At 35.8% G+C, this 27,010-nt stretch overlaps 1 protein-coding gene across 19 annotated transcripts in view; it reads left to right on the top strand.

Moving 5' to 3' along the window:
* Positions 1-27,010, top strand: part of PDE4D (phosphodiesterase 4D) — a 1,946,032-nt gene that overhangs the window by 1,669,805 nt on the left and 249,217 nt on the right. For all 19 annotated transcript variants that reach the window (XM_072599359.1, XM_072599367.1, XM_072599363.1 and 16 more), the window contains one exon: positions 14,525-14,716. In XM_072599359.1, coding sequence (XP_072455460.1) covers positions 14,525-14,716 — 192 coding nt within the window. The remainder of the gene's footprint in view (positions 1-14,524; positions 14,717-27,010) is intronic.

The following is a 27,010-nucleotide window of genomic DNA, read 5'->3' on the forward strand; positions in this document are numbered from 1 at the left end:
GTAAGATTGTTGGGTCCAATATTAGAGGTGAGCTTTCCTTACCTCCTCCAGAATGCTGCATGTTCTATCAGATATGGGCAGTGTGTTGGTTAGTTTGGATGAGCCAGTTCTTTGTTTCTTTGTTAGGAACCATGGTCCCTCTATAGGGAAGGGGGAAGAAAAATATGTGAAAATAAATGTGATTTAAAAATAAAAAGTGGAGCAGGTAGGTGGCACAGCAGCAGGTAAGACACCAGTCCTGGAGTCAAAAGGACCTGAGTTCAAATCCAGCCCTATATACTAACTGTGTGACCCTGGGCAATTTGCCTGAAACCAATTGCTTCTTTCAAAAAAAAAAATAAGAAATAAAAGGTGAGAAACAAGCCTGTACCTGTGGTTTAATTGGCATGGGAAATTCCCTCTGCCAATGCAGGTTGGCAGTTTCTATATAACTCATAATTTGAGGAAGTTACCTGGGTCTCTGAGGAGTCAAGTGATTAGTCCAGGGTTGCTCAGCTATTATGCATAAGGAATAGGACTTGGACTCATGTTCTGACTCAAAGGGTTGTGATGCCTCACTACCTCTCAAAATAAAAGATAGTAATAAAATAATGTTTTTAAAATTTTTTGTAGCTAAATGTTATTGCGTTACAGGGGACCTTGGAGTTCGTCTAGTCCTAACCCCCCATGTTATAGAGGAAGAATTAGAAACTGTGGTTTGCCTGAAGTTCCATGGCTGGCTGTTAAGTACCCCAGAACAGCCTAAGGATCTAGGAGTGAGGAACCTGCGGGCCTCAAGGCCACATGTGGTCCTCTAGGTTCTCAAAGTGGGCCTTTGACTGAATCCAAACTTCACAAAACTGGCCTAAACTGTGACCTGACTTGCAGTCCATTGCCCTAGAGTAGGGTTAAGTCCTCTTGTGTTCCAAGAAAATGTGCTTTTTTTTATCTTTGTCTTCCCAACATGGGCTATGAAAAGGGAGCTTCTTGCCTTTTACAAGACCCATCCATGACAGATTGGAATGGATTTAAGCACCTGGGCAGTGTGCCATCTCTTCCTTGGTGTCACTGAGAATGAACAGTCTCACAGTATCATGACAGGATAAAGTCAAGATTATTAAGCCCAGTTGCCATGTTTGGGATCTTCCATTAGAAAGACCTCCTTTAAGTTTTTAAGTACATGTAAACATATTCATTTCAGCCAAGTGGCAAGTACTTTACAAAAATTTTTGAACATCATACTTAACTGCAAATAGACTACATCTCTAAAGTTAGTACTCCTCTGAAACATTCAAGTGAAAATCCATTTTGGTTTCAAACTTTGCAAGATTAAAACTCATCCAAGTCATTTTAATCTTTTGTTTAGATGGCTATTCTACAGTCAGTCAAAACTGGATTCCTTTGTAATTAAAATGACAAGCCATCAAAGTTTAATGCATCATTGAGTAATAGATGCAGTTTGTGGGAATGCCAGATGGGAAAGACATCATCTGCTGCTCCAAAATATTATTTTTTTAGGAGTGGTACGTTGTCCGAGTGGCAGGGTGAGGTGGGGTTAGTGGGAATGGTGGCACACACATTATTCAGAACTCATAATTATATTGCAAGTTTAAAGGGCAACTCTGTCCAGAGAAGCCAAAGGAAACATAAGCACAGATGTGGCCTAGAAAGACTGTTTTTTTCTTTCTCTTGTGCAGTTCAATTTATACTCTTGTGATGAGGGATACTATAGGAAAGAAGTAGATGAGTTACAAGATTGAAATTCTACATAACTAAAGATATAAGTTATGGAAGGTGACTGAAAAAAATACAATTGGAAATTTATAGAAATGTAGAAAATGGAAAAATTCCAAAGTGTTTGATCTTGGTGAGTTTACAAAAAACAAAAACACCTAAATCCTAAATGTAAATGTTCATCTGTTTTTTTAGATTATTTAATTTAACACAAGATAGCAACATATAATTTCATTAACATGACCACTTTTGTTTTTTGGTTTTTTTGGACTGGGACAATGGGTATATTTAAAAAGTAATTATTAATGACTATTATTAATTTGATATGTGGTATGATGGCTGAAATTATTTTTGCAGGAAAACTGCCCCTCAAATTCCAAAATTATAATTCAGGGGGGTATATTATGTATATGACAACAACATATCTTCATTTCCAACTCAGAGGCAGAACATCTGAGGTTTCTGGCATGATCTCTATAGTCAGTTAAAGAAATCTTTCCTGGTTTGAAGACCTTCTTGTCACAGATAGCTTTGTTTATCATATACTTAGAGCTGGATTGAATTCTTCATTCAAAAAGTATGAAGTCACTTTTTGTATCCCTCCCCAGGATTTTAACAGTTTGTTAGAGGAATATGTGCTTATAAGGGGGAACGAGGTCTTATATTTGGAAGAATAAAGAAAAATTTAAACAAGAAAAAAATATCTGAGATACGCTTCTAAAGAAATTAGAAGTTTTATTAGGTGGAGATAGGGAGGGGAGCATATTCCAGACATGAGACTTGTACAAATACCTGTAGGTGGGAGATAGAATAGCATATGGGGTCAACATCAAGTTTGCTTGACTACAGTAGAAAATTTATGAAGGAATGAATATGAAATCAGATTGGAAAGGAAGATGGAAGCTAAACTGTAGAAAGCTTTAAATGCTAGTTTAACGAATTTGTGCTTTGTTCTAAAAGGTTATAGGGAGTCATTGAATAACTCAATTTGTGGGGAGGATTAGGGATAAGAGTGATATGTTCAGATCTGTGTTTTAGGGCTATCAATTTACCAGCTATGTGGAGGATGGATTAGAGAGGGAAAAAACTAGAGTCAGGGAAATTAATTAGGAAACTATTATAATCATGCAGATGAATGATGAAAGGTGTCTCCACCAAGATGGAAAGAAGAGTACTGATATGAAATGTATTTTGGAGATTGGATTAGCAAGACTTGGTAACTGATTGGAAATAGTAGTTGATAGAGGTGGAAAAGACATGATGGCTACAAAATTGTGGACCTGATTACTAGAAGGATGCTGGTGCCATCAACAAAAGTGGGGAATTTTTTAGGAAGGATGAGTTTGGAAGAAGCTGTATTGATTTATGTATTGGACATGGTGAATTTGAGATGCCTGAGGGATGTCTGGGAGAAATGTAGAGCAGGTAGATAATACTATGAAAATGGAATTCAGAGAAGATAGTTGGGAGCTTTGGGACTTGTCTCCATAGAAATGATCATTGTACCCTGAGTAGCCAATAATATCCCTAAAGAGGGGGGCTGTGGAGAGATAGAAAAGAGATAAGCAAAACCAGTGGACCCACTGTCTGCAAAATGTTTGCTATGCAGAATTAAGCATCTATAATTTCCTATCTTGCCCCAGAGGAAGGAAGAAGTAATATTGGTTATTGTATTTCATTTGAATTTAGCTGCCTTTTAATATAATTTCCATTTGAATTGTTGAAGTCATGTGTATTGTTTTGCTTCTGATTTCTTTTTTCTTCTTCCATATTTCCTTTATCTGTCATTTCTTACAGGGTAATAGTATCCCCTTCTATAGTCTATATAATCCCTTTCTATTGTCTAATTAATGGGCACACAATTTTGTTTTCAGGTCCTTTCCTGCTACAAAAAGTGCTGCTATGAATATTTTTATGTGTATGAGCACTTTCTGTTGTTGACCTTGGGTTATATGCCTAGCACTGGCATCCCACGGTCAACATATGTCAACAATTTAGTAGCTTTCCACACATAATTCCCTATTATTGTACAGAATGGTTGAAGCAATCCACAGCTCCACCAGAATTGTATTTTATGCCTATCTTCTTATTTCGCCCAAAGTACTATTTCTATCTTTCATCATTTTGACCAAGTTGCTTCAATTCTCTTGAAAAATATTCATGTCCTTTGACATCTCCTCTAGTTCTTTTTAATGTATTTTGGTCAAATCCATACATATCTTAGATGTATAGCATGGCTTTTATGTGAAGTGGTTTTCCCATTTGACCATTCTTTGAGTTGCATTGATTCTGTTTATGTAAAAACTTAAATTTGACATAATTTCCTATGATTCTCAATGGTCCTTTTCCACATTCCAGATTTGTAACTAGCACCTTTCAAACATGAGAGTATATAATCTATTCTTAAAAACTGGCAATGGATAACATTCTTTAGACCATCCCAAGGTCTCAAAGCATTTTAAGGAAAATATATCAAAATAAGGTCTTTGTTAGAAATCACTGGAAAGAATTATGTTTTGGTTAATGAAATAGTTCCCCTCTTGGTTGTCATTGTTCAGTTGTTTCAGTTGTGTTTGACTCTGTGACCTCATTTTGGGTTTTCTTGACAAAGACACTGGAGTAGTTTGCCACTTTCTTCTCCTGCCCATTTTACAGATGAGGAAACTGAGGCAAATAGGGTGAAGTGACTTGTCCAGGGTCACACAGCTAGGAAGTGTTTGAGGCTATATTTAAACTCAGATCTTCCTGACCCCTAGCTCTATTCACTGCATCACCTAACTGCCCCTGTTGTAGACTCATTATTAAATCAGAACCAGAATTATTATTGCCTTTGTAAGTAGTTAGGACTTATACATAGTAAATGTAAAGAAATGCTTATCGAAAGGAATGTGATAGATAAATATATTACCTTGGGTGTCATTTGCTGTTTTTTTGTGTGAGCCTTTAAATATGTACTTTTCTTCTTGGTGCTTTTGAAAAGAGTATTTAAGTATTATAAACATTAAGAATATATGACATTGTAACTTTCACATTATGCCTATAATGACCAGTTTTCTCATCTGTAATATGCAAATGGAAGTAGTTGTACTACCTATTTCAAAGGGTAGATTGGAAAAGGGCATGGTAAATATATGACACTATATAAATGTAAAAATTTTGTTTTTAGGAAGGTCTTTCTTGCATTAAGATGAATTCTCTAGTAGATTTCTGATTGTACTTGTTTAGAGTTAATAGAAGTAACCAGGATTTAACAGAAAGGAAGTATTCAGAATAATTAAGTCCAAAAGGAGGTTTTGTTTTAGCTACTTGGATATTTATTTGGAGGGGATGAGAGTCTGGACCAGTGATTTTATTTTTGAAGGAATCAGAAAACTTTATTATTGTAGTCTGGCATTTGTTCTGCCTCTTGTGGGTATTAAAGATCACAGAATCATACATTAAGAACTGATAAGGATCCCAGAAATGATATAATCCAACCCCCTCATTTTAGAAAAGTGGAAAAGATAAACTGAGGCCCAAAGACCAACTTGCCCATGGTGACATGTAGAATAAGTGTCAGAGGCAAGTCTTGAACCCAGGTCCTTTGACTTAAGAACTGGAGCTCAATTGCTCCATGTTGTTCTCAAAGACACTGAGAGGCAAAGCATTGCCAGTGTGAGTAAGAACCCAGACTCCAATATAGGGAGTTCCCTAACTACTAGGACACATTGATATTGCTAGTAAAAATAGTCTTATGACCTGAATCAAAATGTCTTACTCTTTTTTTGTACCATGGACTCCTTTAACAATCTTATGAAGCCTGTGGACCTCTTCTCAGAACAATGTTTTTAATCCCATATAATAAAATATGTAAGATTACAAAGGAAACCAATTACATTGAACTATAGTTATCAAAATATGTTTTTTCTCTTTAAAGTTTCCAGATCCGAGGTTAAGATCCTTTGATAATCAAATATTGACCCATAATCTTTCTCTCTCTCACTTCATAGGGGAGAGACCTTATTAAGTGCTACAACATTTTAGTGTCTCCCTTCCCCTACTACATGGAAGAATCCTATCCTTTGGATAGCTCTTCAATGATAAGAATTTTTTTAATTTAAGAAATAGAAATCATTCCCTCTCCTCCTGCCTCCTCTACTTCTACCCCTACCCCCGAGTCTAACTATAACCCTCCAATATGGGAATTCACTGTTTTACCCACATTTTCACATTTTTCTTTTATAATCAATTTTTTTGATTACTCTTTCATTTTTATAAGTGCATGTGTGGGGCAAGCAGAAGTTAAGAGCCCATGGTCACAGAGCTTGTAAGTGTCAAACTAAACTTGAATTCCTTTTCCTGACTTCCTAATTCCAGATGCAACAACTCCAGCCACTGATGCACCTAGCTGCCATTTATTCAATAACAAAGCAAACTTTAATTTAAAAAAAAATAATAACATTCTCTCTCTTCCTCTCTCTCATACCCCCTTCCCCAATCTAACTCCAGGCTCCAAGTATGGGAATTCATAGCTTTGCCTGAGGTTTTCCTTTTTCTCTTTTGTAACAGAATGTGCATGTCCAAGGAGCTGGCCATCTGCCAACTACTTTTGTGTTTACTAATTAAGCAAAGCCTACCTCTCTCCCCACTGCCACTTGCAAAACAGTTCTCTGACCAAGTGCCAGCCAGGATATCCAACTAGCTCCCCGTTTTCTTTTGCATCTTCCTTATTTATTACACAGGGTGACTCGGGAGTGTACAAGTTGTAACCTAATGTCGTAACAAGCATGTTTCCAAAGGTCACCTGATATTTTTACTCATAAAGAAGTTTACACCCTTCACCTTGGTGCCAACTTTAACAGTGTTGTTGTTTATAAAAGCCATCTGTGAAAACACAGGGCGAAATGTTCCTGTTCTTAGAGGCTTGTTCTGCGTGCAGATATACGCATCATGGCAGTGTACCAGGCATAGTATCACTTAACTGCATAATCCCCTTAAGCAGCCAAAGATCATCCCTCTCAAGAGTGACCTATTTAGATTGGAGGTAAGACACTTTTAGTTGATAAGCAGGATAAAGCATATGCGTAGTTCACTCCTAAAAAGCTGCTAATGAAAGATTGACTTCTACTATCACATTATGTAGTCATTCAGTTATGAGATTTAGTCAAGAATTTAACTGATGGGAATTCTCCAGAACAGCTGTTTGACCCTGCTGAGAAGTCTAAAACAGGAAAATATTATTAGGCTTTCCTATAAACAGATTGTGGTCTTAGTTAGAATGAGTAAGACATTTAATATTGTGTAGAGAATGACAATGGTAACCTGTGGCCCAGCATTGCAAACTACAAGAAGAACTGGATTCAATCTTGACCTTTTGTTGGGCTCATTTTTTTTCCCCACCCAGAGTTTCCTAGGAGAACCTCAGAACAGATTCATAAATATGGGCAAAAGAATTCTCAGTTCCAGTAAGAACACTCAAGTTAACATATCAGTGCATATCAGATAAAAGGCAAACTTTTTGTTGACACCACAGAAAATACAAAGCCAACGGAAAGGTCTCACAATAACCTATAAACAATCACTGTAATTCATTTCCCAGTTTCTGATGAATCCTATTTTACACTTTGCTGGGACCTATTTAGATCTTGAATCTTTTAACACTACCCTAAAGGAACCTACCCAAAAAGGAAATAAACTTGGGGTTTGAGAAATAAACTCCTATATTCTTGTAAATTACACTTTGTACCTCAAGGCCTTGTACAAGTCTCCCACCTTATTTTTTTGTTGAATCATTTCAATCATTTTCAGCTCTTCATGACCTCATTTGGGGTTTTGTTGGCGAAGATACTGGAGAAGTTTGTCATGTCCTTCTTTAGCTTGTTTTACAGATAAGAAAATTGATGCAAACAAGGTTTAGTGACTTGCCCAGCTAGTCAGCATCTGCATTTGAACTCAGGTCTATCTGCTGTGCCACCTTATGGTGTTATCCTAAGTGGTCTACCTTTGGAAGAAAAATGAACATTGAATTTTTAGACAAATCTTGTCCATTTGCATTTGCACCATTTGAATAGCTCCTGGTTGTAATTGAGGACTTTTGTTCTCTAGATGCAGGACCATGTGTTTAAATCTCTCCTCTTTAACATACTATGGCTAAGATCTCTTACTTTTCCTCCACTATATGAAGCTTCTTCCATTTCTTAGAATCAAACGAACTTATTCATGTCTGTCAAGTCAAGTCAACAAGCATTCATTAAGCACCTACCATATACCATGTACTGTGCTAAGCTCTGAAAATACAAATCCAAGACAAGTAGGCAGATAGTAAGAGGCTGCCTGATTGTCTTCGATGCGTCTAAGTGTCATGATACTAAAAACCAAAACAAAACAAAAAAACTCCTAGAAAATGTTATTGCTGAGCCACATTCATTAATGTTTGAAATATTATGGAAAGCAAGAGAAGTACCCTCAGATTGGCATAGGCTTTAAGTCCAGATTTAAAAAAAGAAAAGGAACAGAGTGAAATCTGTTAGGGAGATTGATTTCAATGTCGTGTAGAATGTTATACATTATTAAAGGAAGGGTTAGTGAACAACCAAGAAAGGAAATATTCATCACACAGACACATCATGGCTTTTTCAAGAATAAAACTTGCCAAACAAATTTCATTTCTTTTTTGACAAAGTTCCTGGAGTAGTAGATAAAAATTATATAGTTTAGCCAGATTTTAGAAAAGTATTTAACTGAGTTTTTCATGGTTTTCTCATAGAGAAGGGCTAATTGATTCTGCACTATTTATAACTGATTGAATGATGAATCTTAAATAGTAGTTATCACTATTCTTTTTTTTAATGGTTCCATATTAACTTGGAAGGAAGTCTCTAATGGAATGGCCCAGGACTTTCTTCTTGCCAGTATGTTATCTAATAATTTTGTGAATATCTTGTCTAAAGGCCACCAGGCGTGTTTGTCAAATTGCTTACGACATCAAGCAAGAAGAGATATCTAACACACCAAATAACAGAGTGAGAATTTCAGTAGATAAAAATAGGTAGATTAGTGGACCAAACCAGAGAAGGGAGAATCAGAAGCAAAGATCTCACTAACCTAGTATTCAGTAAACTAAAAAACATAAATTAGTCATGAAAAAAACTCCTACCTGATAAAAAGCAAAACAAAACTGGCTTTAAAATTGGGAAAACAGTCTGGCAGAAATTTGGCTTAGACAGTACCTTGCATCATGTTCTACAATCTATTCTAAATGGATGAGACCTTAATATAAAAAAATCATACTACAAAAATTTTAGGAAAGAAGCAGATCATATATTTCTCACACTCAGAAGTAGGAGATAAATTCTTTTCTTTTTCTCAATTACTTATTTTTTACATTTGCATTTTAATATTTACATAAAATATTTTTAAGATTCATTTTTTAAAATCTTGAGTTCCAAGTTATTTTCCTCCCTCCCTTCCCTCTCCAACCCCTTGAGAAGGCAAACAACTTGATATAGATATTTGATATAGATGGATATTGTGAAATATCCAAAACACAGACTAAAAAGAAAAATAAAAATTTTTTAAAATGTGTGCTTCAATCTACATTCAGACCTCATTAGTTTTTTCTCTGGAGGTGGGTAGCATTTTTTTTTTTTATCATAAGTCCTTTGGAATTGTCTTAGATCATTTTATTACTGTGAATATCTAAGTCATTCACAGCTAATTATCATACAATATTGCTGTTATAGTATACACTTTTCTCTTAATTGTGCTCTCTTCACTTTGCATCAGTTCATATAAGTCTTCCCAGATTTCCCACAACTTGTTCAACCATTCCTCAGTTTATGGGCATACCCTTGATTTCTAATTCTTTGCCACCACAAAAGAGCTGCTCTGAATATTTTTGTAGATATTGATCCTTTTCCTTTTTCTTTGATCTCTTTGGGATACAGAACTAATAGTGGCATTATTGTGTGAAAGGATGTGAGCAATTTTAAAGCCCTTTGAATATAGTTTCAAACTGTTCTCCAGAATGGTTGAACTAGTTCACAATTTCAGTGGTACTTGAGTGTTCCAGTTTTCCTATATCCCCTCCAATATTTATCATTTTCCATTTCTGTCATATTAGCCAATCTGATAGGTGGAGGTGTTATCTCAGAGGTGTTTTAATTTGCATTTCTCTAATCAATTGGATTTTAGAAGATAAACTCTTAACCAAATAAGGGACAGAGGCCATTATAGAAGATAAAGTGACTGATTTCATGAAACTGAAAAGCTTCCACACAGACAGTGCTCTCCTGTCAGCACCTAGTCTATGATGGACATCCGTTCTTTCCTGACTTAATCCAGTTTATCTCCTTAGGATGATTTGTGAGAGGTTGTTTTTCATGTTTCTTTAAGAAACAGTTTACTTAGTCCTGCAAATGACTTTTTAGTAGACTTTTCACTTATTTCTAAAATGACCCCTACCTATGAACAAAAAGTATACATTATAGAGACAAGTTCACAAGCATCAAAGAAGCTTCCACCTCCAACTTTGCTCAGTGTAACAGTTACAATCTGCCTAAGCAGTTGTAATTTCTTTTTCCCACTTAATCAGCAAACATTTATTATTTTTTTAAAAGTTTTGAGTTCCAAATTCTCTCCCTTCCTCCTTTTCCTCCCCCCTCCCTGAAATAAGCAATCTGATATAGGTTATACATGTGAAATCACATAAAACATTTCTATATTAGTCATTTTGTGCAAGAAGATGAAAGGAAGGAGCAAGAGAGGGGGGAAGGAAAGAAGGAAGGAAGAAAGGAAGGAAAGAAGAAGAGAATGAATGCTTTGGTCTGTTATCAGACAGTATCAGTTCTTTCTCTGGAGGTGGATAGTATTTTTCATCATGAGTCCTATGGGATTGTTTTGGATCATTGTATTGCTGCAAATAGCCAGGTCATTTGAAGTTCTTCATCATGCAGTATTGTTTTTGTGTGTAATGTTCTTCTGGCTTTGCTCACTTCACTATGCATCAGTTCATGTCTTTCCAGGTTTTCCTGAAATCATCCTGCTTGTCATTTCTTAAAGTACAATAATATTCTTTTACAATCATATATCACAGCTTATTCAGCCATTCCTCAAATAAGCATAATTTTTTATAACTAATGGTATTATATTGTTAAAAATATTTTAATAAATAGCATGATATAAGTGGATTTTTTTGTAGAGATCTACAATGTTGTTGGTGTGAGGAGCTTCTAGTATGGAAATCCTTTTATCACTGAAAATTTGTGCAACATTTTTTTTAATTTTGAGATTTGCTTGGTGACACTAAGAAGTTAAGTGACTTCCGCAGGGTTGCAGAACCTTTATGTTATAAGAAAAATGCTATCTTTAGATGGATTTTCTATTCACTAGAAATTGCTTCCTTATTTAAAGAAACAAACATTTTAAATACCTTTAAAGTAGTGAATATATATTTCTGCAACAGATGATATGGTTACTGGTTATAGTTAGATTTTGAATCAGGAAAACTTTTATTCAAATCCATTCTCTGATACAAGTTTTATGACCCTGGGCTAGTCACTTGCCCCTTTGAGTTTTATTCAACAATTTGTGACTTGTCTCCTAAACCACAGAGGGACCTTCTATATTGGAATGGTCTGAAATTGAGAGGAAACCACAAAGTGAATGAAAGAATGAGGCTAATTGCTGTAGCCAACTTTCTTCATCTTTGACTAGTTGTGGAATCTGATCACAACTTGTAGGACATGTTTAGCACATCTGGCAATTGTAATGAACCCCGATTAGTTTTGGAATCTTGACTTAGAGTAAGGTACTAGCTATACCACTTATTACCTGTATGACCTTGAGCAAATCACCTAAACTCTTTGAGACTTCGTTTCTTCCTCATTTTTAAAATGAAAGATTGGGCTTGAATGATCTTAAAGATGACTTTCAGCTATCACAAGTATATGATATATAATGGAATAATGGCAGCCACCAGGAAATATAATTTATTATTGACAGAAATCCTGTATGTACTACAACTCTCCTTAGATTTTCTCTATCCATTTTATGAGGATTATTGAATTAAATACTTTGAAATTAGCATGACATTACAAATTAATGATAAGATTTCAGAATTCCAGTCCATTAGTGTTATTCTGTGAGATATGTGTGAATAGACTGTATAGTTAGAGGGTAAAACAGAATGATATAGCATATAAAATGGGGTCTTGAATTCAGAAGTCACAAATTCTAATTCTCAATCTGCTTTTTATGACTTTGTGAACTTGGGAATGTTGATCATAGTTACTGAGCTTAATAAATGCTTCTTGATTTGATTGATCAAAAGACTGTTTGAGTATTATAATCCCCAGATTATTCTCTAAAACTAAAACCACATCTTTGAGTGACTGGTATAAAGACTTACATAACATGATAATTTATTAACATATTTAACGGGCCTTCTCCCCAGTATTAATTCTTTGACTTATAATAAGACATGAGTTGCTACTGAAGGCTTTCCCACATTTATTACAACTTTTCTCTCCATTATTGAGAATTAACATAAAAAGGTAAGAGAATATAATGCAGTAACTAAATAAACATTATAATCCTTAGATGGCCCTTACAATGTGATTGTATGGCCCGGGCAATGGAGGAATGGTGTCCAGAAACTCCTAGAGTGTTTTGCCTTTAGCATATTCTTTCATTTAGTTTAACCTATTGGCTAATTGTCATTTTGGAAAGCAGAGAAACATTTCCCTGAAAGAGATTACGTATAGGGAAGGAGAGAACAGAAGAAATCATGTAGTGTGTAGGGTATGTTGTTGTGCCAGATAAGTGAATGGGAAGTAGGACATCCCACAATGGGGAATGTGAGATCTCCAGTCTTGGAGCTTTGGGTAGGAACTCTGTCTTGTTTCTCTTTCCTGTTATCTACTCCTAGGAGAGAGCATAGCAGATACTTAATAAATGTTTATTGAATTCAATTTATTGTGGCTCTAAAATGAGATAAATCTACAAGAAAGCATAAGCTTGTTTATTTTAGCTAACATATCCACACCTTCTTACTTAAAAAGAAGTATGAGATGCAAGATACCTGGGATCATCATCCATTTTGGAATGTTTTTCCTGTGACTGATCAAGGTAGATTGTTTGTGTAGAGGAGGGGAAACAGCTTTTCACCTTTTACTAGCTGCTCTTGTCTCTGAGTCAACGCTTTCATTTGGGAATTGTCATTGGTGAAGTATCTTGTCTTCCTGTTTTCCTTCACTGACAGTGAATCTTTTCAGTGTGAACTGAAGAAAACAAAGGATTATTATTTTTATTATTATTTTTAATGAGTGATGTGTTAAAAAGTTTTAGTGCAGGGAGAATTGAGTAACTATTTAAGAAAATAAAGTTTGAGGGTTATTTCATCATTCATCCAAGTATTTGTTAAGCATCTAAGGCTCCATACGGGCCACCAGACAGAAATAACTGCCCTTGGAAGCCTCCTTATCATTTTTCTTCCCTCCATCCTTCCCCTGAGAATCACTCAGCTACCCAGATCTCACTGAAGCTGATCAGGTAGGAAAAGTTACAATTGTGGGAGTATCTTTTCCACTTTGCCTTCTCATTGTTCCTCCCCAATAAACCCAAGGCAGGCCAGAAGAGCCATATTCCTAGCACTTATATGAGTTGGCAATCACGAACCAACTACAAATCTTCTAGTGAGGCTGAGTACTGTGAGGCCTTCTCATCTGCGTCCTGCAGTGTTCAGGGCCTTTCTGTTTGTCCTGCTGCTCTGCCCTGCCTTCGCCTGGACCCTACCATCTGTCTCAGAGCTGAACCCTCAGGACTTTTCTGCTTTCCAACTGAATGCTTTTATATGCTTTCTCCCACCACTTAGAATGTGAACATCTGAGCTCCTTGAGAGGAGGAATTGTCTCATGTCCCCTATTTCTATACCAAGCACTTGGCCCAGTTCTTGGTATAGAGTAAGAATTAATAAATGTTTTCCCAATCATTCACCTCATTGGTACAAAGTACTGTGCTATGCCTTGTCCTGCTTCTTCTCCTTCCCCCCACTCTCCTCTTACTATGATTTTCTGAAAGTAAGCTAGCTATATTTTGATTTTAGATCAATCTCGTTGGGCTAGTTGAGAAAGACATTTTATGGATATTATAACAAAATAATGTAAGCCCTTTGAGGACAGGATCAGTGTCTCATAATTCCTTTGTATACTCTGTAGGATATAGAAGTATTCAACAAATATTTGTTGAAATGAATTCATTTGACGTTGTTATTTTCCTTTTAAAAGTGTATTACTCTGCTAGGAGTGTTAGGTGATAGTATTCATTGTACAGTGGTTCCTCTTTTCTTGAAATTGCTAAAGATCTTTCCCAGTGGTGTCAAAATCAAATGGAAATGGGGACAAATAAACTCTACATAAAGATTTTGGCAGGCCACATATTAACTTAGAAAACAGCATATTAACATTATGTTCTATTGTATTTTTACCTATTTTGTTAAATATTTGCCAATTATATTTTAATCTGATTGTGGCTACCTTGAAGTCCAGGCTGGGTATTTGACACCCCTGGTGACTTGTATTTTTTCAGGAGAAAGTCGTTTTTCCAAAAGCTTGGAGAAGAGAGGGAAAAAGTTGATAATGGTTTTTTTTTTCTTGAGTGTCACTGAAGTATAACCCATTTTCAGTGTTATCAAGACCCCTGTTATTGATTTTCTGAACACATCAATCATTTGTAAGTTTTCCTACTGATGATTTTTGACCTGACTTCTTTTTGCTAGTTAGATTATGTTTTCCAAATGCACATAGAAATGTAAATATTTCTCCTTCTGTTTCAGTTTCGACGTGGACAATGGCACATCTTCGGGACGGAGTCCCTTGGATCCCATGACAAGCCCAGGATCAGGGCTAATTCTCCAGGCTAATTTTGTCCACAGCCAACGCCGGGAGTCCTTCCTGTATCGGTCAGACAGTGACTATGACCTCTCTCCAAAGTCCATGTCGAGGAACTCCTCCATTGCCAGTGATATGTAAGTGTGGGGAGTGGTCTTTTAGAATGAAGGACATGAGAACATTGTCAACGATTACCATGAAATTTTTGCCAGAATTGGGGACAAAATACCATATGAGCTGTCTTTGCCATTTGTACCCACTGAATTCTTTCCTCGGGGAAAAATAAATAGGAGTATGTTAATGTGAGTAATTAGCATCAGCTTTGACTTGAGAACATTCTCAAGAGAATGAGACACGATGGACTCTTTGGACATGTATTGAGCATTTTTGTTTATGAATTGGCATGGGCACCACATTTTTTATGGTGACACTGGCAATTTTATCAGATAGCGTGCATTTTCCTCAAGAAAGATCTCTAACTGATAAAAATTTTAAATGTAAACCTTTTTCTTTAAAAAAAAAAATGTTTGTTTAGCTCCAGTTATCATCCTATTTCCAGTTCCACATGTCTTGCCATGTGGTCATTTTCTTTTATATTTTGAAAAGATTTTTACTTCCCAGTTTAAATAGATGGTGTCTCTTAATGTAATTGCCTCCTTAGAGAGCAGAATCTTTTGAAAAGTCCGCAGTACCATGTCCTGTACGGCTGCTGCCTTCATTTGTCAGATCACTGAAAAGACTTGAGATAAACATTCTTTACCGACTCTTGCCTAGGAGCTTGATAAAATTGGGTTTTTTGAACAAATATTGAAATTCAGATGTGCTATGACATCCAATTTGATAAATAAGGCCTGTGATATTTTGGTTTCTTTGGGGAATTATTTTTTTTCTTGTTCCTAATATCTCAAGTTCAATTTCTAGAATTAGCACTAGAGAAATCACAATTTAAAACCTAGCGATGCTCATTTCCATCCATCCAAGACTGATTAAGTACCACCTACGTGTAATAAGTGAATTTATTTTTAGTTTGGTAACTCTTACTGATACTGACCCTTCTACCCCCACCCTAATTCATATTTTTTAATGCTACGCATGCCTACTTCTTCTACTTGCTTTTTATGGGAGAACATCTTCAGTAGAGGGCACCCCAAGATACCTATAGATTGAAAATCACTAATACATAAAATTGTATTTTAAAAATAATTATATCAAGTCATATCCCTGGAAACGATATCCGAATAATACATGGATATTTTAAAATTGGATAAAGGGATAAAAATGAACTCATAATTTCATTGGTGTAGGGATATCCTAGGTGAGGAAATTCCCTCCACCGACATGGGCTGACACCTGCTTTGCAGCTATAAGTCTTAGAGAAGTTTCTAGAGCACTGAGAGTGCTTATCCTTCATCACAGAACTTTTTTGTGTCAAGAGGATGAATTTGATCTCAGGCTCCAGGTCAATTCTAACCACTACGCAGCAATGCCTCTTTATTACCTTAAAATGAAGTCCTGTAAAACATGAAAGTCTTTTTGGATCATCCCAAAATCAAGATGGAATTGAGTAACATCTCAGTAGAGCTCCATGCTCAGTTCAGTGATGCTGAGATATATAATATCTAAATTAGAACAAACCAAAATTAATGTACAGAGTATGCATGGGCTTATGAGCTTCCTGAAGTATCCAATACAAATTGAACATCCTTCTAATCTATTTCACTGCAAAGATTTGTTCTTGTTGTTGTTGTAGAGTCATTTCAGTCATATTTGACTCTTCGTGATCTCATTTGGGATTTTCTTGATAGAGATACTGAAGTGATTTGCCATTTTCTTCTCCAGCTCATTTTTACAGATGAGAAAACTGAGACAAACAGAATTAAGTGACCTGTCTGGGGTCACACAGCTAGTAAATATCTGAGATCATTCAGACACTCAAGAAGATGAATTCTTCCTGACTCCAGGCCCAGCACTCTATCCACTGTGCCACCTAGCTGCCCCATCTCTACTTACTCTTTCAACAAATCATGAATAAATATGAATTGACTATGAATTTTAATTTAAAGTATTCACTCTCTTTTGTGCTCTGGGTCTTCATTTCTCTTCAATTTTTCCTTTTCATCATTTCCCAGTGACTCTGGGATTTTTATTTTCAGGTACACACCTGAAGCTCAAGACTAAGATTCTAAGATTCAGGATTCCTTTTTCAAGACTGGTATCAGATGCGATTGCTGCGTCAGTGTCCTTTCCTCTACACCACATTGCCTAACTGTTTTCCATCCTGAAGTCAAATCTATTTATTATATTTAGTGTACCAGTCCAAAAGCAAACTCTGAGTGTTTTTTATTTGAATAATTTAAGCATTCTACTGGGAGAGGAAAACAAATAATAATGATTGCTTACATCATATAAAACTTTACAGTGTTCAAGTGCTTTCATGTACAGAAATTAATTTTATCTTGGCAGTAGTGCTGAGAGAGAGGCAAGGCAGAAATTATTATCCTTATTTTATAGACAGGGAAACTGAGCTTTAGAAAAGTATTATAAATGGTTCAGAGTTACTTGGATTCTGGCTCCCACTTTAATGCTTTGTCCACTGCCTGATGGATTATTGCCAAGGACAGATTTGGAGAGGTAATCATGGTACTGATGACAGCAACAAATGTTCATAGCTGATAGAAATATCTGGTTACCATATTTTTTGATCTGATTATCATCTCTTTGTCTCTCTGTTTTTATATTTCATTTTATTCCATTTCTTCATGTTAGGCTCATCAGATCTGGCCCATATTTCTTACAAGACAAAATGTTACTTATATAGGAATGAATGCATTAATAATGACCAAAAAAACCCTGAAAACAAATTCCAACAACCTTTTTTTGTAGGAGTTTGTCAGATCAGTAATAAGATGACAACAATAAAATAGTGATAATTTCTGGAATGTATGTAGTGATTTTTGGTTTGTAATATACTTTCATGGAATATCTCATTACATATCTATATATGCATATATGCATGTATATATGTGTATATATGTATATGCATATTGTTAGAATTTATATAAGATATTATATTTAATTCTATTCCACAAATATTCATTGAATACCTACTATGTTCACTATTTAAACATTGCTTTTCTACTGTTAACATGGACACAAACATACATACACACACACACATACACACACATATACACACACTCACTCTATGAAAATTTCCATAGTAGCTTGGCTGATTTACACCCTCCACCTTAAGAGATGTCCTCCAGACACTGAAAACAGTGAGTTGACAATGAGCACATCTGAGGTATAGCACAACTTGGTAAATGGCCAATAGTTGCTTGCTGTTTATAGGTTCTGTTACTTTTATAGCTTTTTCATCTCATGATCTTCCTACATGCTTCATATGGGCAAGATAAGTGTTAGTCTGTCATTTAATCAGCAAACGTTGATGAAATGCTTCCAATGTGTCTGGCCTTATGCTAAGCACTGAGGATACAAAGAAAGGCAGAAACATGGTCCTACCCCCAAGAACAATATGCAAATGCTTCAGTGTATATGAAATAAACAAAAATATAGATGTGCAATGTATCTATGTGTACATGTACATGTGTGTATATGTATACATGTGTATGTATGCATTGTGCACATATGCATGCATGTATATACATGTATGTGTGTGTTGTTATTTATGTGTGTACGTGTGTATATGTACACATGTATATATATGTGTATGTATGCATCGTGCATATACATATGTATACATGTGCATGCATATGGATGTGTACGTGTGTATGCACACATACATGTGATGCGTATTGTTCATGCATGTTTTATGCCATTTATGTACATTGCTATTTTGGGGCTTCACAACTTTATGAATTTTACAGCCTCATATGAATGTTAGTTGTTGCCCTTTTTGCTGCCATTACTATTCACTTCCCTCTACATTAATGCTGCTTCTGCTGGGACTGGTTTGGAACATGTCTTCTTTGGCATAGGCTCGGGCCTTTGCTCTAAATGATAGACCAACTGTAAGAACACTGTTGTTGGTCTTTCTTACAGCTCAGCTGCTGCTCCAGATACACTTTGGTCTGTCCTTGTTCCATTACATTTGGAGGATGAGTATAGTTGGAGCCACCATCTTTTAAGGTGTTCTGTAATGTCTAGAAGTGGTTACAGGCTCTTGGTGAGGCAGTGTGATGTGGGAGATAGAGAGGTGATCTTGCCATAAAGATGACCTATATTCAAGTCCTTCATTTAACACACGTTAACCGTGTGACACTGGGCAAGTCACTTTTGGAGCCCAAAGGCAAATCTCTGGTTTGTTAGTTGTATAGCAGATGACAGTATTTCGGTAGAGGAAGTTTCCTGACTAGGTACTCTGTATATTCACAGGCCTGACAAAAAGAAATATTGCATTTGGGAGAGTCACTTAATCTTATCCAAGCCTCATTTTCCTCCTCTGTGAAATACCTCAGGGAGTTGTGACAGTAAATAAGAAAGAGCTTGTACTTATAAAATATTAGATAAATGTTATTCTTATTAATATTCCCCATAAGTGGTTGAATATAGCAGCCACTCAAGAAAGATTAGTGGAATGAATTATTAAATAATGAAACATATATGCCCATGAAAAATTGGTGGCATATAAGCTGTGGTATTTATTAAGGACATTTGAATATTTTTATAAATACTTAAATAATTAACAGGTTTGATTATAACTGCCACCAAATTTTAAACACTTTTTCTTGGTTATTCAATACATCATAAGTAATTTCTGGCCATACCCAAGAGCAAAAATGGTTTTAGTCCCCATTTAACAAACATATAAGGTTGTTAATGGTCTGTGGTTGTAAGACAAAGGAGGAGGAAAGGGGAGTACGAATAGAAATAAGGTTGATAAATATTGTGCAGTGGAGTTAACTTTCACATCTACTCTATCTCATTTCATCCTCAATTTATTTGGGAGGAAAGTGAGATGCACAGTGATTCCCAGTCTCTTAAATTAAAAACAATAGTAACTACAGCAACTTAGAAAATATCCATTGTTGACCTGAAAACTTGGTTAAAGAAAAGGCAACAGGCTAAATGCATACATTTTATAATTTAATTAATTAATTAATCAATTCCCTATTAAAGACAACAGTAACATAATGCATTATGGAGCCAGAAATGTTCTGGCTAACCAGTGCAGAAATCTTCTGGCTTATATACATTTTGCTGTGAGAAAGGAACTCTCCTAGTTGAACAAATCATAAATTTAGTAAGACAAGACAATTAACAAAGTAATGTTGGTCAGGCCTTGGGATTCCAGACTGGGTAAACATATGTCTCAATGATAAGGAAATCCCACCACTAGTAAGTGGCAGGCTTCCTGCCCTAAACAGATAACTGACATAGGAAAGGGTAAACAATGTTCAATAGAAATTATAACCTAAGATGTCTATATTTTCTTTACCATTAATATGCCATAACATAGTATATGTCTATAGATAATAAGATATAAAGGAAACTCCCATTATTCAAGATAGTATCTTAGGTTAAAGGTCTAAGGAATGTAGAGTCAGCCTTGGCTGGCTTTTGCTGACATAGGAAGAGGCATTCTCTGAGTTTGCTTCAGCAAAGAGATTATTCCAAAATTTTATATTAAACATTATCATTCCCTCCTTTTGGTCAAAGGCAAGCCAAAGGCTTCGCCTGTAGACCAAGAAAGATATGAAAAAAACCTCTAAATAACCAGTAGTGTGAGAGTTTACTCTTCATGCAAGTCTGGTCCAGGCTTTTGGGAAAGTTGTCTATGTCTGATGGCATCTTCTTCAGGCCTCTTCAAAATTGGAGGGCACGGTCCACTCAGGATCGGGGGCAATGGAGGTGATAGATGGATCCAAGAGTCTATACAGAAAACTTGACAGGGTGTCCCAGAAAACATGGTTTGATAATTGAAATGAAACAATACAACATGGTTAACATGGCTAAAGACACTTAGCAATAGTTCAGTTTCCCAGCCATGCAGGGCTAGGTTCAAACAACACAATGAAGTTTTTTTTTACAGTTCACAAATTATATTTTTACATTAAGTCAGGTACAGATTAAAACTTAGATGGCTCACAATAGACTAGTTTTGAAAGGGAGATTTACATGTCACCAATATAAACAAGAAAATTAAACATGAACCATACAAATCAATGCAATTATTATTTCAATGTTAATTAACATTAAGTTCCTTGTATCCCAGTAATCCATTCTTAATTTTCATTTAAATTTGAATTCCAGATTTCTCATGTAGTTATCTGATACCTAGATATCTTTTCTTTGACAATAGGTTTTATTCTTGGGACAGTTCAAAAAGAGAATTCTGCTTTTCTGGTTCAGATCTAGAAGTTCCCAGATACTTCAGACAATATAAATTAGTACAATTACTGAAAATTTGTTCTCCACTTTTGAAATTTAGGTTCACATTATTTACTGTTTCTACCTTTACCTAAATCTTGTATCTGGAATAAGAATCCTTTAAAATGTGAGGGTTCAACTATATAATGAACTCATCTGCCTTTTAACTTATTGGACAGATATTTTTACGGAGAAGAAATCATTTCACTTACTTTTACTACTATCCTGTACAAATTTTATGCAAAAATCCAAATATGAGATCTTATTATCAAAAGCATGACAAATTTTAGAAGGCAATGATATACATTTGCATATAATTATTAGAGGAATCGGGCTGATCCTGTTGCTTTTCCTCAAAATTTGCTACTCTATTTAATTAGACATCTATCACATTACATCTTAGTCTTATTACCTGTTCTAATCATTTCCTCGATGTTACCTCTATATTATATTTATTTATTTGGCCAGGAATATAGGTTAAAGTTGTAAGCTATTCATTCCTGTGCCCCATTATAATAACTAAGAGATGTTCCAGTTTCCATTTATTGATAGAATTAGTATTGTACTTACAGAACTTCTTGATTATAAAGATTTGCTATAAAAGAAAAAGAGAGACAATGTTAACAGAAGGAAAGGATCTCCTTAGTTCTGGTTGATTCCAGGAATAAGGCATTATCTGACATGTAATCATGAGGTTACCAGGTGCTGAAAGCAGGGCTTAGAGGTAATCAGGTGGGGAATTCCCTTTTTCAGAAAGAAAATAGCACATTTGGAAAATAAAGTTAGGAAGATCCTACCTAGGCTGTGTCCAAGGTCGTCTTCAAAACTTTTCCAAGCATCCACCATTAGCCTGCAGCACATGTCAGTTGGCTTTATGATAACTTAGACAAGTATTCCTGTAATCAGAACTTCAAACGATAGTAAATTGCAGTCCCAGTCTTATATAGCAAATAAATATTGGCTGGTATCCCTCAGATAAAATACTTCCTCACTCTTTAAACCATCTGAAACTGACACAAAAGTATCCAGAACAACTATGTAGGAGCAACAGGGGTTAAAATAACCCATATTTACACTTAAAATTTATCTAACTTTCATAGTTTCAAGCAGAACTTAATTGTCTTTCCAAATCTCTCAATCCTATTCTTCCACTTGCTTTTACATTTTAACCATAAGACATGATAGCTCATAAGTTATTACTTTTTGCTAGCATAACTGTACTGGAATCTAACTGCAGCTTAAACAAAGCAAAGAGGTTAATGGCTAAATTTATAGTTTGATGGAATTATGTCTTTGTTTCATAAATTGTTATTCTTTCCTAATTATACTCACTCTGGAAGAATGAGATACTTCAGGAATTAAATCTTTTGCATATAATAAATTCAAAGACAAACTCTAACTCTGACTTAGGCCATGGAATGACTACATATTCAGATCAAAACAGCTTAATTTAACAATATATTATTTTGAAGTTTTAGTAGGCCTTCTAAGAATCATCCATGATTTTTCAAAACATTTCTTCTAAAAAGTATTTCCCTTCTTTAAAAGCAGTTTAAAATTTACTCTAATGTTCACTAAACTCTTATGAAGAAAACTAGTTGGAAATTTTTAAAATGCTTGATATCTCTTTTTTTTTTCTTAAGCAAAAATGAATCTTTAAAACTGGAATTCATTAAAGCTGAGTTGTTACAAAAATGTTCTTAAGTAATATGAATTTCCAAAGTATTATAACAAACCGAATCCTTAATTATTGCAGTATTCTTAGATGTAAGAGACTGACTCACAGAAAAACACTGTTGCTTTTAAAATCCTTTTAAACAATGGGAACATCTTAAGATAAGTCTTAAGTAGTTTACATAAACTTCTGCCCATGTTCTAATTTCAGATAAAAATAATATTAGATTTCCCAGTAAGATTACACAAGAGGCTCACATGTTTTGCTGGTCACTTGTTATTGACCACAGAAATTTGCTATAGAAGGAAAAAGCAGGTACATATGACATACAAAATATGACAGGATAAAACATCCTTTACTCTGTTTGAATTCAGATAAGGGTGAAATTCTCCAATTATGCAGTATCTGTTTCATAGCCAGACTCAGGAATAGTCAGGTGAGAAACATTGCTTTTTAAAGGAACACAATAAGGAAACTGAGCCCGGGGGATCCCATCCTAGATTGAGTTGAGAATTGTCCCCTCGGTGTTTAGTCAGATGAGAAATATTCCTTTGTGGCATGTGTCTCAGATACTGATTTAATGCAGACAACTATACCCAAATTCAAACTCAAAACAAAAATAGTTATGGTCCCAAATGCCTTTTACCTTCAACAGCAAGTTTCAGTAATCACAGCTTAGAGTCAGATAACAGTTATTTCCACTCTCTTGGAGTTACAATAAACAATAAAGATTTACCAGGACACACACACGTAAGGGATTCCATTTAACATCTTTTCTTCTCAAATTTAAAACTTGTCCTGATGTAAAAGCCAATTATTAAAAATTCTCTCTATCTATTACAACTTCTGTGCAAGTAATATTCATTGTTTAGAATCTCAATTAACCAACCAAATTCCTTTACTAGGACTGATGATCTTACCCACAGGAATGGGAGGACTGTTCTGAATGAACAGAAGGAATTTAAATAAAGTTTTCACTCCATTGTGGGACTGTTCTGAATGGGCAGAGGGAGTCTAAATAAAGTTTTCACTCCATTCCCTCCTTTCCATACATAGGAATCACTTAACAATTTTAGGTTGCATCATTAAAACAGTAATCCCAAATAACTTAGTTAACAATCCTACAACTTCATAGAAGATAGCCAAGTTGTTTAGCTTTAACTTTTATTTTTTAACAGACAAGGGTGAAAATACCTGGTTTTCTAAATGACAGTTACAAAACATTAAAAGACAATGTTAGCAGGACTGATAAAGTAACACAACTGATGTTACACAATTTTCCCAACATCTTTTAGTTTCAACAAAATTAAAATTAAAAATTGCTTTGTCTAACACCATTTCTAGATTACAGTGGTCACTCAATTTTCACAATCCCAGAAATTCAGAAATATAATCCTAGAAATACAGTTTTAACACAACAATAACTGCAGATGGTATAATTTGCATTTCCAGAAATTATTGATCTTATTACTTTTAGCAATTAAAACCACTTCAAAGGTAACAATTACATTAGAGAGAGATAATAATGTTGTATGTAACATGTATCAGTCATTACGTTAAGCATTTTACAATCATTTTATCATTTTGATCCCATAACAACAAGCATAATTATTTTTACAAATCAGAAAATGGGTCAAACAGAGATAAAATACTTTCTGCAGCTGAACAGAGAAGTGAAGCTTACCAAGAGCAGAGAAACTGATGTCCCAGTGGTGACTTTGGCAGAGAAACTGATGTCCCAGTGGTGACTTTCGCAGACAGAGTTTAGAGAATGCTTGCTACAGGCCTGATTCATCCATTCCCCCCAACCCCCCACAGCAGCAGAACTTACTGAGCCCCTAAGGCAGTATGCAGCTGCTGGGACAGGGTGGGCGGAATGTCTAGGACCTAGGTGGCATTTCCAAACTTTACCTAGAAAGGTGGGCTACTCACAATCTTAGGAGTAATTTCAAATGATCAGTTCCCGAAATATTTCTGATTAATTTCACAACATACAAATCTGCTAAAATGATTTTACCTAAGATGTTCTAACTTTCCGTTGTAATTCCAGGTTGGCCAGACCCAAACAACAAGGAATAGTGTTGAAATTTTGTTTGTTTATTTATTTCCCTAGCTGCAGCCCTTGAAGTCTGGCTGCTTGCATTTAAATCTTACAAGATAACACACTCATTCACAACACACATGATATGGACAGGGACATACACCAACAGACAAACTGACAACAAGACAAATACAAATGTAGCTCACAAGAAACAACCCAGAGAGAGAAGGCAATTAGAAGCTTGCTAGAAATCCCCATCATGAATTGGCTATTATCATTCTGAGGAAAGGATGTTGCAAGAATCCAAGGTCTGATAATAAAGGGGAATCCTGCAGCCTTTGCTCAGAGCACCCCTGAGGTCTTTGGAGGGTTGGGGAGCCTTGGTGCCCCAAAGTTTCTGACTGTCTTAAAGAAACAGGCCCCATGGGAATAGGTTCAGGCCTTTAGTTCTTAGGTGGATTGTAACTGTCCTCTTCAGGACCAGAGCCCTTACAGGAAAGCAGGAAGGGGGAATGGGGAGGAGGAAGGCAACAGAGGCTTGAACAGAGGCTGCCTTCCTCAGGTCTAAGGTAGGGGAAGGCGAGGGGGAAAGATTGCATCTAGGTGCCATCAGTTTCCCCAGATCAGAGGCCTTCAAGGGGAAGGGGAGGGAAGAAAGGGGCAAGGAATAGGGTGGAGGGAGTGAAGGGAAGGACAGACTGGAGCCCTTGAAGAAGAAAGAATTTTTTGCCAGGATACAGCTAGGTGCTGAAGCAGCTTCCGGCCCTACGGGGAAGAGGCTACCCGTCTTTTGTTCTCGCTCAGCCAAGTCAGCAAGCCCAAGATGAAACATTCTTGCCACTGGTTAGTTGTTTTGTTGGCCTTTAAACTTAAAGTAACTTTGATCAGTCCAAAAGAGCCCTGTGGTGGCCAACGTAATTTAGAGCTATCTTTAGTTGATTAACACTAGTGCTAGTAGTACCTGTGATCATCAGGTTGGTAACGGCTTGACACACAAGAAGCAGGGGTCTTGTCAGCCGGATTTCTACTTCTAGTTTTTGACTGACACATAGGTAGCTGATTTCCCTAGACTGATCTTCAGAGGAGACCTAATTAATACAGAGGCATTTTCATGCAGAGTGGTCTCTCTCCTGAGGTTATCTTTAAAGGGAATTTTTGAGTCCTTTGGAAGCTGGGAATGGAAGGACTTACCCCAACCCCGTCAAGGCCCAGGACTCTAGGAAAAACAGTTCCTATTGGCGCCAGAGTCCTGGCGTTGGCAAGATGAGGCAATGTCCATTCGTTTCCTCAGTCTCACTCCACGTTTGGGCGCCATAACTGTTAACCTGAAAACTTGGTTAAAGAAAAGGCAACAAGCTAAATGCATACATTTTATAATTTAATTAATTAATTAATCAATTCCCTATTAAAGACAACAGTAACATAATGCATTATGGAGCCAGAAATGTTCTGACTACCCAGTGCAGAAATCTTCTGGCCTATATACATTTTGCTGTGAGAAAGGAACTCTCCTAGTTGAACAAATCATAAATTTAGTAAGACAAGACAATTAACAAAGTAATGTTGGTCAGGCCTTGGGATTCCAGGCTGGGTAAACATATGTCTCAGTGATAAGGAAATCCTACCACTAGTAAGTGGCAGGCTTCCTGCCCTAAACAGATAACTGACATAGGAAAGGGTAAACAATGTTCAATAGAAATTATAACCTAAGATGTCTATATTTTCTTTACCATTAATATGCCATAACATAGTATATGTCTATAGATAATAAGATATAATCTTTATATAATATCTAAAGATAATAAAGATATAAAGGAAAGTCCCATTATTCAAGATAGTGTCTTAGGTTAAAGGTCTCCTAAGGAATGTAGAGTCAGCCTTGGCTGGCTTTTGCTGACATAGGAAGAGGCATTCTCTGAGTTTGCTTCAGAGAGAACAAAGAGATTATTCCAAAATTTTATATTAAACATTATCACCTTATAAGACAAAACATATATATTAAGTATGAATGTGACCCTGGGAAGTGGTGACACATATTTGAATTTATAATTATGTAAAATATTAGTTCCAACCCAATGGAAATGTGCAGTGCAAATTCAAATAATGTGAGCAAATTCAAAGTTCAGAAATAATTCACTGAATTCATTATTTGCATTAATTGAGACCTGGCCATAGTTTCACAGAAACCTCCTTACCCTGGAAGTTCATTCCAGCTTTGGATTTCTCACGCTTAAAGGACACTCTGCCCTGAGACATTTTCCTTTGGTTAGCTGATATCTCCCCAAATCTACATTTCAAGAAAACCGGGGCAGCCAAGTCTTCTTT

This window comes from Notamacropus eugenii, chromosome 4 (assembly GCF_028372415.1).
Source record: "Notamacropus eugenii isolate mMacEug1 chromosome 4, mMacEug1.pri_v2, whole genome shotgun sequence".
NCBI lineage: Eukaryota > Metazoa > Chordata > Mammalia > Diprotodontia > Macropodidae > Notamacropus > Notamacropus eugenii.